At 41.1% G+C, this 16,734-nt stretch overlaps 1 protein-coding gene across 5 annotated transcripts in view; it reads right to left on the reverse strand.

Moving 5' to 3' along the window:
* The window catches only part of TRPM3 (transient receptor potential cation channel subfamily M member 3), a 713,055-nt gene that overhangs the window by 126,227 nt on the left and 570,094 nt on the right, over positions 1–16,734 (reverse strand). For all 5 annotated transcript variants that reach the window (XM_059656889.1, XM_059656891.1, XM_059656887.1 and 2 more), the window contains one exon: positions 6,776–6,848. In XM_059656889.1, the coding sequence (XP_059512872.1) occupies positions 6,776–6,848 (73 nt within the window). The remainder of the gene's footprint in view (positions 1–6,775; positions 6,849–16,734) is intronic.

Below are 16,734 nucleotides of genomic sequence, written 5' to 3' on the forward strand. Positions count from 1 at the left end.
ACACATATTATACTTTACTGCATGTATAGGTATGAGAGTGTACACCCACATTATTTGATTTCCAAGGTCAAATCCAAGGTATACAAGAAAAAGAAAAAGAAAAAGAAAAAATTGGGAGTAATTTTATCTACAGAAAGGGTCAAACACTACTTACAACTTCTGCTATGAGCAGATGTTTTCTGGCTTCATTGAGCCTGGATCAAGAGATTTATGCTGCTGTATGAGAGACACAGATAGTATGAGGTGACTGAGAGAGCTGTTGGCAACATCTGATAGTTTAGGATAAGCTTAGGGTCTTTTCCAGTGGAAGTTTTTTTTCTGGTTGCTATTATGTAGGCAGGGTCTGGCAGACAGAGAAACTAGGTGACCTTCCTAGATTCTTTTTTTTTTTAAATTGAGTTTATTGGGGTGACATTGGTTTGCAAAACCATACAGGTTTCAAATGTACAACTCAACAAAACATCATCTACATACTGTGCCACGCCTACCACCCCGAGCAAAGTCTCTTTCCATCCCATTTCCCTCCCTTTGCCCAACTCCACTTAGCCCCCACCTCCTTTCCCTCTGGCTAGCACCACACTATTGTCTATATCAATGTGTTATGTATTCATATCTATTTGCATTTGATTTCTAGGTCAATTGATGTGATTATTTTTGTTAAATGTTGTCTTGCGCCCTTACCTACGAACTGAATTGTATTAAACACTACAAAGTCACCTTGAGTATTTTAAATCAGTTTGCGTAGTTAGGTTTCCCAACACCTGTGGTTACCTAATGCTTAATATTAATAGAACTGTCCTCAAAAAGTTTGTCAACTTTCAAGGCTATAAGGAAAAACAGAAGGATTCTTTTAATTCTATATTTATCAGTTACTTTCTGCATTTATAGTTTAATAACCTGCTTGGGTGTAATTTGCCAAGCTTGAATTCATTAATGCATTTGCATAAATTCTAAACTGTTTAGAGCTTAAAGCATTGTTAGGAATTGCTTGGACACTGAATTTTAAACTTTCTGACATTGTTAGCAAGCATGTTCATCTTCTCTTGTCACTAGTCCAAGAAAAATATGCTTAATGTACATTATAAAGGCAATGTATGTGTTAACCTGTTTTAATGCCAAAAGTTTGCTGTTTGTCCACAATTTCTTTAAGACCGCCTCAGAAAAGGATTTGTTTGCCTTAATGAATGCTGTTGGGTAAAAACACAGTATAATGAGTGAAATGGGCAGAAGCAAGAACTTCCTACACCTAAGCGACTCCAAGAAGAATGAATGTCCACATTTAGGTGGCACATTATGAGGACTTCAATTTTTCCTTAAACACAATAACTTTTCTTTTATTCACATGATTTCTAAGTATATTTTCCATTCAGGATAGTTTTTCAACCTTGATGTACAGGGACTGTGTAAAATTTTTCTTTCAGTGGTAACCTATAATCTTTTAAATATGGTAATTCTTGTCTGTTTTGAAGGGGATATGACAATAAATCTACCAGATGGAAGATCCCTGTTAAAAAGTAGAAAAGCTTTAGTAACTTACTCAGTGTGATGGTTTTATCCTTTTTTTTCTTTTCTTCCCTAGTCTATAATGAAATTGTTATATATGTTTTTTGGTTAATCTCTTTATCCTCCGTAGGTTCTTGAATACATTTCAAATAGAAACTCTCAAGGTGTCAGACCTCCTCTGAGTAGGGTAGCCTGAGTTAGCAAGCAAGAATATAGGACTCCCAGTAAAGTCTGAATTTCAGATAAATAATGAACAATTTTTTTAGAGTAACTATGCCCCATGCAATATTTGAGACATGATTATGCTCAAAATTTGTTTTTTTATCTGGATGTTCATTGTGCTGTGTTTTTTTCTGGCAACTGTACCCTGCACCATCTCCTTAGATTCCCCTGGGTGTGTGTGGCTAGGGGGGTGGAGAAGGGAAAAGGAGAAGAAGGGTGTACAGTCTCCAGCCTCAGACCACAACTCTCAGAGAATGGTTACTTAATGTGAATGACATATATGATGTCACCTATTCTCAAAGCTACAGGCTATCATTTGCAGAAGGTAGGGCCTCAGACCTCTGTGACAGTATTCATTTTGTTCTCTTTCTCTCTTCATTTTTGAACAGATACTCAATAAGTCTGTTTCATAAACAGTATCCTTTAATACATACAGATTCGGAAGAAAATCAAACCCAATGGGATCAGAAACAAGGGCAGCAAAGGTAGACTTTCCCCAAAGACACCTGGTTTCCTATCTTCCCTCCCCCCTTGCCCCATGGGCTCTGGATTTATGGACCAACCAGTGGTTCGTTTCACAGCTCTCTCCTGCTTCTCCTATAACTTCTGGTTTTCTCCGATGATGGAGAGAATAAGAAATGTGCTATACAAAGATTCCTCATGCATTAGATAACTGAGAACTAACTATTATTGTAGAACAATTAAGTTTAAACAACATTACATGCTCAGGCATAATAAAAAATACATAGGAAGAATAATTTAACAAACTAAAGAATCTGCAACTCATATAAGTATGCTCATGGCCTCTAAGAAAGTCAGCAAAAGTATATGCTTGATATACTTCACAAACTAACTGGGTCAAAATCAGAGAGCATTTAAAAGCCTTTGCAAAATAGAGTTGACACGCCATAATCTTTTAACAGTATAAATTCCCATTAGCATCAATTGCTACATAAATAAGGTTCATTATAGTGATTAAAATGTTAATTTTTTAGAGCAATCATAATCTCCTTTAATCTTCTATGGCAGTGTTTTGTAAACTTCAGGTTATGATCCATTAGTGGGTCATGAAATCCGTTCAGTGGGATATAATCACATTAAAGATAATAAAAAATATAGAATTTCATTATCCAAAGTCTATGTGAACATTATCTTATATACCTTAATTTCAATTTTCTAAATACGTATGTGTAACTACTTGGTTATAATATAAAATATATTCTTATGCTCTGTTATGAACAAAACAGTCAGAAAACATTACAACAAATAAATTCTAAGACTGATTTAAAGGAGAAGTGCAATTTTAAATCACAAAATATTGAAAGAGGAAGAAAATATTTTCAATGGACGATATTATGATGAAAAATATCACCTGAGGATATTTTTCCATTGCTTTTTAGAGAGTGGATTGGAGAGGTTGAGGGGGAGGGAAAGAGAGAGAGAGAAGGAGAAAGAGAGAGAAAAGAGAGAGAAACATCGATGTGAAAGACACAGATTGGTTGCCCCCTGCTCACACCCCAACTGGGGCCAGGAGATTGAACCTGCAACCCAGGTATGTGTCCATGACCAGGAATCAAGCCTGAGACCTGTTGGTGCATGGGCTCATGCTTTAACCACTGAGCCCACTGGCCAGGGCAATAGCTAATATCTGTCCTATCTAATAATAGAGAAACATGGTAATTAACCATAAGTTCGCTACCCTTCCCATTGGCTAATCAGCAAGATATGCAAATTAATTGCCAACAAAGATGGCGGCTGGCAGCCAGGCAGGTGAAGCGAACATGAGGCTTGCTTGCTCCAGTGATGGAGGAAGCCAATGTTCCCCACCTGCCTCGCCCTGCTCTAAGCTACACTCTAAGCAACAAAGTTGCAATTATAGAAGCTAAACAAGCTCCAGATACCTGCTTTCAGCCAGCTTTGGCCTCAGAGCTTAGAGCGGCAGTGATGGCAACAATGTTTCAATTATAGAAGCTAAACAAACCCAGGTACCTGCTTTCAGCCAGCCGCAGCTTCAGAGCTGGAGCTGGGCCTCAGAGCTAAAGCCGGCTCTCAGCTCCAGTGACAGCTATAGAAGGTAAATGAATTCCAGAATGAAAAAAGAAAAAAGAAAAAAGGAGAGGCTGGGAGCTTCAGTTGCCCGCCAACCTGAAAATGGCCCTCAGGCCCTCACCCAGGCTGGCCAGGCACCCCAGTGGGGACCCCCACCCTGAAGGGAGTGTGATCAGCTGCAAACAGCCATCAGCCCGTCATCCAGGCTGGCCAGACACCCAAGCGGGACTCCCACCCTGATCTGGGACACCCTTCAGGGCAAACCAGCCGGCCCCCACCCGTGCACCAGGCCTCTATCCTATATAGCAGAGGTCCTCAAACTTTTTAAACAGGGGGCCAGTTCACTGTCCCTCAGACATTCCACACATGTGCACTGAGGGCCCTGGATGAGTCAGCTGCTAAGCAGGGCAGGCAGTGGTGGCAAAAACACCCGGCGGGCCGGATAAATGTTTTTGGTGGGCCGCATGTGGTCCGTGGGCCGTAGTTTGAGGACCCCTGCTATATAGTAAAAGGGTAATATGCAAACTGACCCTAACAGCAGAAAGACTGGGAATGACTGGTCACTATGACACACAATGACCACCAGGGGGCAGACGCTCAATGCAGGAGCTGCCCTCTGGTGGTCAGGGCGCTCTCACATGGGAGGAGCTCTGCTCAGCCACAAGCCAGGCTGATGGCTGCCAGTACAGCGGTGGTGGTGGGAGCCTCTCCCACCTCCTCAGCAGCGCTAAGGATGTCCGACTGCAGTTTAGGCCTGCTCCCCGCTGGCAAGTGGACATCCCCCGAGGGCTGCCGGGCTGCCAGAGGGATGTCTGATTGTCATCTTAGGCCCAATCCCCTGGGAAGTGGGCCTAAGCCAGCCGGTGGTCATCCCCCGAGGGGTCCCAGACTGCGAGAGGGCACAGGCCAGGCTGAGGAACCCCCCTACCCCCGAGTGCACAAATTTTTGTGCACCGGGCCTCTAGTACATATATAATACCCTAATATGCAAATAGACCGAATGGCGGAACAACCGAACAACCGGTCGCTATGACATGTGCTGACCACCAGGGGATGTGGGTGTAACATGGTGGGCATCAGCAGCAGATGGCAGAGCACAGAACATGTTGGGCATCGGCCATGGTGGGATGGTGGAGCAGGGGAGCGGGGGCACCAGACCCAGGTGGGGCGCCGGTTGCTGTCATCAGGGCAAGCCTCTGGTGGTTACTGAAAATTCTTTGCTCCTGTGAGCTGCAGTCCCACTGGGCACTCACATCTGCTGCCAGAGCCAGCCCTGCTTGCACCCACTTTAGGCGCCGGAGCCACCACTTGCACCTGCTGCTGGCACCCGGCGCCAGCCCTGATTGCTTGGCTGTGTCAGCATGTGCGAGCAGTGGCTGCCAGCTCTGTTCGCCCCTGAGGGCTCCTCCACCTCCCCCTGCTTCTGAGGGGCAATTGGGGCAGCAGCTACTGCTCACACCTGCTGCTGGCACTGGCCCCAATCACCTCATGCCCTCAGTTGCTGCGAGCGGGGCCTACGCCATCAGTGCATGGGAGCAGGGCTGCTGGCAGACAGGGGACCAGGGGCCACGGCGGGAGGGGCTTGTCGGGGGTGTGGAGGATGGGCTGAGACCTGCCCCTGTGCCCACCGCAGCCTTGGGGCCCACAGTTCCTTTCAAGGTGCATGAATTTGTGCACTGGGCCCCTAGTGTTTTAATAATTGGGCCACTTCTTCATTTTGGTTCAAGATGATAAATATGATGTTCCACATCTTATTACCAATGGGATTGGAATGCCTTGGAGGTATATGTAAGTGAGCTCTATGAGGTCAGGCTGTCTGACCTTGGGCATGTTACTAAATCTGTGCCTCAACTTCTCTATTTATAAAATGGGCCTTATAATGAACTGGTCAGACTAAATGAATTTATACATCGAATGCATCTAACACAGTGTTGGGCACCTAACAAATCCTAAGTGTTAGCTATCAGTTTTATTATGTTTTCTTAGTTTTATATAAGACTAGAGTCACGGTGCACAAAATTTGTTCACTCAGGGGCATCCCTCAGCCAGGCCTGTGCCCTCTCACAGTCTGGGAGCCCTTGGGGGATGTCTGAATGACAGCTTAGGCCCACCTAAGCTGCCAGCCATGAACCCAGCTCAGGGCTTCTGGCTGAGTGGCATTCCCCCAGTGGGAATGCACTGACCACCAGGGGGCAGCTCCTGCATTGAGCGTCTGCCCCCTGGTGGTCAGTGCATGTCATGGTGACTGGTCATTCCATTTGGTCCATTTGCATATTAGCTTTTTATTATATAGGATTAGCAGATATCAGAGAGTTAATTGCCTCAAACTTTTAATTTTGTCTCATAAATGGAGAATGGGGCTCAGGGTTTGCTTTGTGGTTCAACCCATGCATGGTCCCTTAATTCTTCTGCATGTATATATTTTTTAGTTCACTGGTATCAAAAGCTTTAGAGCAGAGGTTTTCAACCTGGGACACATGATACACTTTATAATGTTCAATTATAAAAAGTACAGTAGCCTACTTTTTTGATTTCTTTCTCTCTTGCTCTAAATGGTTTTAGAAATTTTCCATTTTAATATATTATGATATCTCTATGTCTATCATCTATCTATCTATCTATCTATCTATCTATCTATCTATCTATCTATGCCATATTGAGTGATTTTTAAAAGTAGATAGGGCAATAATTATTAAATAGCTTCAGTAACTCAGTTTCTTACACATTACAGTAGGCTGTTACTTTATGTAGTTTTATGACTCAGTGGACATGACTGAATTGTAGTATACTTAAATTTTATGAACTTGAGTCATTCTATAACAGCTGCGTTATAGATAAATTTAATAGCAGTAACAGTGTCTTACAGGATAGGTCCTCATGTTATCCACGATAGGATGTGTCACGGTATCATATGGATTTATATCCACTATTAGGGTACATAAAGCTGCTATGTTAATTGATTTAAATTACTTTTGCACTCTCTGGACGCAGAAACTCTTACCTTTGAGTAAAGCTGTCAGGATAGCTAAATCAATGTCCTGGTGTCCTTCTGATCCCATCCGAAATACTGTAATCTGCAATGTGAGACGTGGCCATTAGCAACGCATTTTTCCCCCCCAAGAGAAATTAAATCATTGAGACCATATCTGAACGCAGACTATTTCAACATCTTTAAGGCAGATTCTTAACCACAGGGAAAGCATACACAGCAAGTATTCAACTGGAGGGCTCTGCAGTTCACTGAGAGGGAGGTGCCTCAGCAGCCTCCTAGCAGAGACCATGCTAGGTAATTACATTGATTACAGTGACAATGAGGAGAAACCAGAAACCAAGGAAAATGTCCTCTTCTAACCTTTCAGTTGTAAAGTGAAAACTTGCCGTATTTACAGAAATTTGTAAACCACAATGTAAATGATGAGATGAGTAATTAAGTGTTTAAAAACAGTGAGTTTGTATGCCCTTCAGTAAATGCATGCATGTGTATGTATGTGTGCAATATAGCCATCCATACACTTACTTCTCAGCAATTGTTACTCAAGGGTTTTAATGTTGTGATGCCTCTGTTCTTTCAATAACCTTGAAACATCTTGAGAATAATTTAGGAGTATATCCAGGGGAGAAAATTATTTTCTGGGGAAGGATTAATACATGATAGATTAACACAAGGTCCCCAAATAATGCTTAAGAACAATAAAGACTTTTTTTTCCAAGTCAGAGGGAAGCTATTTAAGGAAGCCAAAAGATTTTTAGAATAGCTACATTGAATTACTATTGTATTCAACTACTTTAGGCATTGAGTTTCCTGTCTGTAAATGGGAAAATAATAGTGCTTGCCTATTTCCAACTATATAGGGAGTAAACTTTATAGAATTTGTTAATATATAATTCTAAGTTTTTCTACTATGGTGGATAAAACGGACACAGACACATAAACTGTTAAACTATCAGTTGCCTTAGAAATTTTCTGGTCTAATGCCCAGAGAAAAAGACCCAATGCTTAAGATCAACAACTAGAGAGAAGGCCAGCTGTGGCTGGAACTCAATATATCTCAACTTTTTGTCTTGTGCCTTAACCTTTGGGAAAAAGTGAGAGGAAGGAAAAAGACCATATGAGCACTTGTGTGTTGTCTAATTCCTTTGTATCCGTTTATGTCCTGGGATGATTATAGGGCAGAGATTTCGAGATGAAATGCCTTCACAGGCACTTCAACTAAAAAATGTAAAAAATATAGAGAGCCAGACAAGATCCATTTATGTACTGTGTTTGGCTCATGGGTCATATTTGAAACTTCTGGTAAGACCCATTTGGTAGAGATGTGCCCCAACTCCATAAGATTCCCACAGAAACCTGCTCCTGTGCAACCATAGTTTGGCCAAAGTGCCATTGGACATTGCCTCAAATAGCTCTTGATGCCCCCATGGAATCCACCTGGGAGGTGAGAAGCACCTCTTATCTGTTCTGCACTCATGGGAAGAAAACTTGAGGTTCCCTGGATTAAAAACCTGGGGTCAGAAGTGGAATTTTGGCTAACTTTAAAAAATATATTTTTTTATTGATTTCTGAGAGGAAGGGAGAGCGAGAGAGAAATAGAAACATCAATGATGAGAGAGAATCATTGATCAGCTGCCTCCTGCACACCCCACACTGGGGGATCAAGCCTGAAACCTGGGCATGTGCCCTAATTGGGAATTGAACCGTGATCTCCTGGTTCATAGGTAGATGTTCAACCACTGAGCAATGCTGGCTGGATTTGGCTAACTTTTTTACTCTTTAAGCCACGCATGGTTATAGTCTGAAAGACATTTTTATATACCAAGCTGTTAGCAGGCTGAAGAATCAGGATAACATCTGAGCTGTTTTAGAAGAATTCAGAAATCAGGCATCAAATGGAATTCCTTCACATCTGACCTATTCGTCCTGCCGATGCCTAAATTTCACTGCCTAATTAGAGGTCACATGTCAGATGAAATTCTTTAGAGGCAGCAAATACATTTATCTTCAAATATAAGATTACCAGGCTATCCTAGAAACACAGTGGAGGAGAGGGAAAGTAAGGTGTATAGTAAAATCTAAAGGATTTTAGGGTGAGAAGGTGGAGACATGGGTATATATGCTGTTGTTTGTCAAAGAGCCTGAAATGAAATTGTGTGCCAGAACTTTGCAGTTTTCTTTGATAACTGATTGGAGGAAATGGCTGCCCACCTGCCCATATCCCAATCCTTGTGTGCTCAGCTTGAAGAATTAAAGGACTCTAGAAAGAGGGAAAGGAAGCACCAACAAATAGCTAGAGGATCCAAAGATGAAATTTATTTCATAATTTTGCCTTGAACTGACCTGAGATATTATGAGTTCATTACTACTCTAAAACTTTTTTATTTGACATTTAAACATTTGAAGTACCAATGACACATTTGTATGTCTGCCTCAGGAAAAAACAACAACACAATCAAACAAGAAAAACAGAGTTTTCTGCTACCACTCCCCTGTGTTGGCAGAGATGCAGAAAATCAGGTGGGGATGTGAAGCGAAATGGTAGTTTTGATATAAAATTCCTTGGTTTTGATTTGTTATTCTTTAACAGCACTGGGTTTATTTGCTACTATTTTATTTAGGGTTTTTGCAGCTATGTTTGCAAGTGAGGTTGTCACAATCTTGACTGATTTTGGTACTAGAGTTGCACTAATTTTCACTATGAATTGGGAAGCTTTACATATTTAGTTATGTCCCAGAACAGTTTACATAACAAAGAATTTGGTTTCTGGCAGACATAGAAGTATAAACTAGCTAGCAATGAAGCATTTTTAGGGATGGATAGATAGATCACTTATATGAATTTTTCAAGTTACTGATCAATTTAGAATTTCTGCTTCTCCTTGAATCAATTTCATATATTTTCTTAGATAATCAAACAATGCATGTTGATTTTAAAATTTATTGTATGTAGTTGTACTTAGAACTCTCTTATTATTTAAATAATCTCCTCTATAATTAGAATTATATGACAGATTGTTCATTCATTTTTACTTTTCACTTGATCAAAATCATGGTCATTTCAAAGAATCAGGTTTTCATTTTGTTGCTCAATAGCATTTGCAGCTTTGCAGGCTAATCATAAGCAAAACAGATACTGCCATTTTGTCAAGAAGGTCAGCTGTGGTCCTAAGAACCAGTAGTAAAGTAAATTTGTAGCCTGAGAGAAGGTAAAGAAAGAAAGCCTGCGCTGCCTTGTAAATGTGTGCACAAACACATGTTTGAAGGACACGCTGGGCCAATGTCAGGACCACCTGGGGTTTGTGTCTGTCCCAAGATAATTCTGAATTTTGTGTTTGTTCGAGTTAAAATATTTGAAAGCATTTGCACATGAAAACGCACAACGATATTTTTGTCTTAAGCAATGGCAAATAAAATAGAAAATCACAAAAAACATTACATGGAAGTCAAACCCTCATAGACCTTCCTCTGCCTTTAACTTTGCATGCCTGCCAGGGGCTGCTCTCCTCTTCTTGTTCCTGTGTGCCTGGCTCTCAGTGCCTCCTGAAGGGAAAAACCCCTGCTTATTTACACAATGCCCAGCCTGGAGATGCTGCTGTAATTGCTGTTTTTTTTTTCAGTTTTTAATAGAAATTTGTGTTTTCTCTACAGCTTTCTTCTAGGGCCACTTGAGAGGAATAAGAAACAAGAGCCTCCTTTGTCAGATGACAAGAATGGAAACACAAAGGGAAACACAAAGCATCCCTGGTAGGTTTTCTCTGTAACCAGTTTTCCCTTGAACCAGTTTGGCTAATTAAAAAGGAAGCTGCATTTTCTGACCTGCCATTGGAACAACATGACACTTGTTAAATGCTCAAAGGGAGAGCCCATCACTGTCATATTATACCATCACTGTCATATTATACCAACTGACAATGAACCTTACTTGGAAAAGTTTTCTATTCTTTCAAGCTTAGAGGGAATTGATTCAAAGAGAAAAATGATTCAGTTTATCAAGTCTATTGTTTTTCCTGATAGCCCAGTAATCCCTCTCTCCTTCTTGGACTCATTCAGGCACACAGCCCTGTATCTTCCCATTGAATAGTTGACCATGTTCTCATTGTTGTCCACTGCACAAACAAGTGTTGCTAACTGCTCCGGGGTTAACATATCCTTCAAAAAATTGCAAGATTTTGGGATTATTAATTTTTTAAACCCATTTCCAGGTAAGTATGGGTTATCCCTTAATGCCAATTAAAAACAAGTCAATTCTTTTCGATGAAAATTTTTTGAAAATGTAATGGACGACACATTTGTCATCTTAGACAACATGTACAAAATGAAAATCCGTTGCTTTCCTTTGTGACCAGTGTTGTTATCATTGACTCAGGAAAAGTAGAGAGATCTGGCTCTCTTTAAATGGTCCCAGACTGCCCATGTTTACCGCTATTTGTCTGCTACTTAAAGGGTCCTGACTGTACACTCTGACTAACTCTTCTAACAACACTCATTCATTTTGCCTCCCAGCTTTCTAACTGCAATGGGAAGGAATACCAACACTGAGCAGAATAGCGGTGGTTTCTATGGCATTTAATGCCCATGACTGTGTGGAATTTAGTGCACAGATTGTCTGGTGTTGATATTGGCATTCAAATAAGCCTTTTTTTTTTTTTTTAAAGTCTTATTTCCTGGTTCTGAGTAGTTGAAGTTTCTATATAAGAGATCTTTAGGTAAACTAAGTATTATATTTTAGGCAGGACAATATTCTAGTTAATATTTTTTTGAGCTCTTTCTGCTACTAGAAAGTTAAGGGTTGAACATCTGTAGGCTCTTAGGGAGAGCGGTTGCTAAGTGAAATAAACACGTCTGCCTCAGTTGAGAAGAGAAGCGAACCCTTATAATCATAATGGCAGCCATGGTGTGCCAGCACTCCTCGACATTGTACCTGTATAACTCTCACTTAGTCGTCCCAATGACCCTCATTAGAAAGTATATTCTTGTTTTCCAGTAGTGATACCTGAGGTTTAAAGGTAAAGCAGTTTATTCAAAGACACATAGCCAAATTTCCCTTCCCGCGCTGTCCTCTGAAACACTCCCCTGCTGAAGGCCTCCCGCTCATTCTACTGATGACTCAGTTTCCTGCAGTCAACGGGAGGGCAGGAGAATGAACGGAAGCCACACTGAGGTTACAGGGAGTGTTCCTTAGTCAGTGTCCCTGGCCACTGATCCAAGCCAATGAGGAGCCTGCAGAGAGAACAGGCGGAGCAGCAGCAGAGTCCTGTTGGTCCCCCTGGAGGTCAGACAGCTCTCAGGCCATGCTGACCACCTGCTCTGCCGCTGGAGCCTCATTTCCCCTTATTTTGTGCAGACTATTCCTCTACTCAATGGACTCAAAGGCAAAGAAAAACCTACCAGAAGAAGAGAATTATGACAGTGAGCCATTCTTCCTTTTGTTCTCTAACGTTCAGAATTCATTTCCTGTTATTTCCTATAAAACCATCAACTTGCAGAGAAGGGTAACAGACAAACAAGCGAACAAAAGCTGGATACAAAGGAAGAGTCAGGGTTACTAGCCAGTCTGGAGTGTCCTCTCCTTTGGCTTTGGCAAGGGGACCTACTGATTGGTCAGATTATTCAAACAGGCTTTATTATTGATCATCAGCTCCTTTGGACTTTTCAAGTAGAGAATTCTTTAGATGCCCAGAGTAAAACTAGCACAGAATAAAGCAAGTTGCTAAAGAAAGTCAAGTTCCAAAGAAAAGAGGCATGGTGGAATGGCATGAAAAGGTGAATATTTTTAGCTAGCAATTATAAAGCTACTGCGTTTAACTGCGGCAACACAGTAGAATGTAATTATTTTCTTTCCAGCACCTGTCTTTGAGTTTGTCACCTTGTTATTCATTTCTGGACATCGGTGAGAGATGTTTCTTTCCTTTTCACTACTTCCTTATCGGTCCACTGCAGCAAAACATCCCTTAGCTTGAAACTTATGTGTGGGCAGACGCATGGGAACATTCAAGAAACACTCAAATGCTGTCTCTCCCATACAAACCCTGTGTTTCTTTTGGTTATATTTTCAACCTTCCCTTCTCTTTCCCTCTTCATTCCTTCCCTCCCTTCCAGCTTTCCTTCCTTCAAAAAATATTAACTAGGAGCTTTTAAAGAGCCAGTAAGGCCAAGTTCAAACATATTGGAACTTCATGGATCTATGACTTGATAGAAGTGATATAGTTCCTGAAATAAATTAGACAATGGAAAGAATTTTTTTTCCGAAAGAAGAAATATTATCTGAATGACAACTTCTTTCAGTATTCAAGACACTATCTTATCAAGGATCTCATCATCTTTTTGCAAAGACCACCTAAACATGACCACTGTGCCACCGGGAACTGACGAGGAAGACAGCCCAGGCATGGCCACTAGCACCCCTGATTATGGGAAGGAAGGGAAAACTCAGGAACATTTTCCAGGTTACTTGGTTTTTGAGTCTATCTGTCAGGCTAGTTCAATTCCTCTAAGAATTCCCAGGTATGACACACAGTCAACAGCTTTGCTGGGCATGACAAGTTTCATTTCAAAGAGTCCAGGTTGTAATTTCAAGTATACTGGCTACTTTTATAGGCCCATTCAAGCTGAGCTTTCAATTACCTTCAAGCACTCTTCATTGATCACACTCAGCAATCACAGACCCAGAACCACCCGGGCCCAATGTGACAAAGGCTGAGAAAGAACTAGGAAGGCCCTTAAAGGAAGAGCACATTTTAGCAGCTTTCTGAATAAAGCATTGTATACATACCTTTTTATAGTGAATTATCCTTTATTTGTGATATGGGTGAGGAAAAGAGGCATTTCTAGATTTAAAATGAAATTCAGGAACGAGACTTCCTCTTTTGTCACTGGTAACTTACTTTTTACTGACTCGTGAAAAATACGGGATACCCTGCTTTTTGATTCAAATTTTTATTTGGCTTTACCTACAGTTTCTAAAATGGCCAAGTTTTAAAATTTTGCAAAGTAACTTTTCAAAAGAAGTTAAGAATGTTAGTCTGTTAGAATTTTACACTGATACATACCAAATATACACAATACGCACACACATTAAACACATATAGAATCATCCCTAGTTCAAATATTCTGTCCAGTTGTCAGCTAACATCCATCTAGTCTCTGGACCCATAAAAGCCACCGTTTTCAGATTTTGATTCAATAGATATTTTGGAACATTTTCTCCAGATGCAAGGTTGGTGTTTTAATTCAATATCTAGTGAAATCAGAGGACCTTTACTCTATGGGATATGGCATATTATTTTTTCTTGCTTTTCCTTATCAAGATATGATAGCCTTATTAAAAAACTCTTGAAAGAAATACTTGATGTATAGAAACCTTTAGAATAATGGATTTTTATAATTTTCAATAATATTTATCATTATATAAAATAATTTATGTGATATGCATTATCACATAAATAAATGTTATAAATAATAAAATGATATGTAACCATATAATAGGCCAGTTAACTGGTTCTGTTAGCATGAATAAGCCATCTTTTTGTTTTATAGACAAGGACAGTAATGATATCTCCCTCATAAGTTGCTATGAGAAAAGTGAATTAGTATGTGTAAAATAGTCAGAAAGGAGCTTGGCATATTCTTGGAGAAATTTAACTAGCTTGACATATAAGCTCAAAAAAACCCAAGCCACCTGGAAAATGGCAGGTGTTCAATAAATGCTGTTGCTATTATTGTTATTATTTAAAGTCCTAGTTTCCTCGTCTGTAAAATGAACAGGTGAATTTAATCTTGACAATCCCTACTGTTTCTTTCTTTTGGGGACCCTCTGCTGCTCTGTCCTTTAACTTTGAATGAAGTGACCAATCTCTTAGATGAGTGGATCAGGTTAACATTGAACACAAATGAAAATTCACCCGGAAGAATTAAGAACCGTGGCCGCAAATAGAAGCAGATGAGTAACTATTTTGTCGTGATCCATGTGAGTAACTTCTGTGTTTGCTTTTTTATAGTGCCAGAATGATGAGATGATAATAAGCAGGTAATTTCCCTGAGGGGCTTAAGAACTTGGCCTAGTTTTGAATGCTTTGGATCCAGAAGGACGGAGACCCAGCTCAGCCCTAACAGGGAGCAGAGCAGCTTGTGGATTGGCTGTTTTAGCTCCCAGGAGGCGCATTCTGATACATTAATTTTATGTTATGAATCTGGGAGGATGTTTGGACAGGCCGGGAGCCAGTTGTTCCAGCAACTGCTATGCAAATCCTTCACTCTCCAAATAGTTGCTCTCTTTCTCAAATATCTTCCTATCAAAATATACGCCCGTCATGGGGGCTGTAAACTGCTTAAAATTAGCCTATGAGGTGGTGAATAAGCTCTCTCTTGAAAAAGACATTTCCCCCCTAACATTTCCCAGATTTCAGCTCCACCAAAATCCAAGTGTTACAGTAGGCAGCTAGTTAGATATTAACAAAAAAGAGACATCTAATTAAGCCAGATTAACTAGGAAGTGGCAGCTTCACAGACTCCAGGGAACAGCTATATCCCCTGCCAAACAAATGCTAATCCCAGAGCAGGCTTTCCAATCTCCCCAGGGAATAACGGCTGGGCGAGCCCCCAGATTAACAGGGGGAAGGATAAAGTGAGGGGAGAATATCTCTGCTGAGGCATGTGTAGTAGAAGCCAAAATGGCAACCATAAAGTGAGGAGTCTAGCCTGGAAAAATCCTGGAGAAGAATTAGATAGGATAAGGACATGAAACCTCGGAAGATCCAGAAAAGGGATTGTACAGGGAGAGGCACCAGCACAGGACTGGATTCTTTGAAAGAAAGCCTGCTCTTGCCCAAGCCCAAGGACATATAATCAAAGTTTAACAAAGGCCTGAGGTCTCTTCCGCAGCCTGTAGGCTGAAGCACAGCGCCCCTAGCGGACTGGATGGGAACAGAGACTGTGCTGGACTCCGGGAGCCTGGGATGCCAGGATAATGGCGTGGCCGCTCTGGGTCTTGGCCCTCCTGGGCTTGGTGGGAACAAATGTGAGCCTGCGGTCCCAGAGGCTGGATTTCTTCCACAATGAGACGGAGCAGAGCCACCTGGTTGTGGATGAGACCGGGGCCTGGTGTACCTGGGGGCAGGCCTTTGCTTTCACTCCGATAAATCTTGCCTCTATGCCTCCAACCCTCCTGTGTGCATCCCTGAAATGCATTTCCTGCAAAACTGTGGAAGCATCCTATCTCTTCCTGCAACACAAGACCTCTATTTCTTGTTTCCAAATGCATAAAAAAAGTATTTAAAAAATAGACATGCAGCCAAGAAGATAAAATTTTTCTAGGGAACAATAGTCCAGAAAAGAAAACAAATACAATTCATCAATAGTTAACGTCAGTGATATTTTACAAAATGAACCACTCCTGATCAGACATAGATGTATTGGTAATACTGCTTGCAAAACAATTCCAAAGAAAAAGAAAGACTAAAAAGAAATTAAATAAAAAAGTAGAGCATGCATGAGAGAAAGAATAAAAGGGGGTTTTCATTTGTGGTTCTAATTGGCTTCTAACATTGTCCCTGGCATAGCTTTTGTTGCCTGTGAAGAATATGCGGCATATTTTGTTAGTCAGCAGCTGGCATGTAAGTAGCCTTGCTGGTTGTATTATTCTGAGGAAACAGGAACCTTACCATGAACTTACAGCAGGGCCAGCGTGGTAGCCACATTCATGGAGAATGCAAATCAAACAAGGCAGGACTGGCAGCAGTACATCAGTGGAAGGCTGCATTCACCACGATGTCAAGTACAAGCTGGGTCTTCATATTTCTTTGCCCTGCAATTCCTTTTGATCTCATGGCCCCCTCCCTTGGAACTGTGTATTCAGGGGACACAGGTTCTCTAGGAGGCACTGACTCCCTCACATTCCAGGATGTCTAAGAATCCATGATACTCACCAACTCAGCGAATTGCCCAACAAAATGTTTGGACATTAAATG

The sequence above is a fragment of the Myotis daubentonii genome, chromosome 11 (assembly GCF_963259705.1).
Source record: "Myotis daubentonii chromosome 11, mMyoDau2.1, whole genome shotgun sequence".
Taxonomy (NCBI): domain Eukaryota; kingdom Metazoa; phylum Chordata; class Mammalia; order Chiroptera; family Vespertilionidae; genus Myotis; species Myotis daubentonii.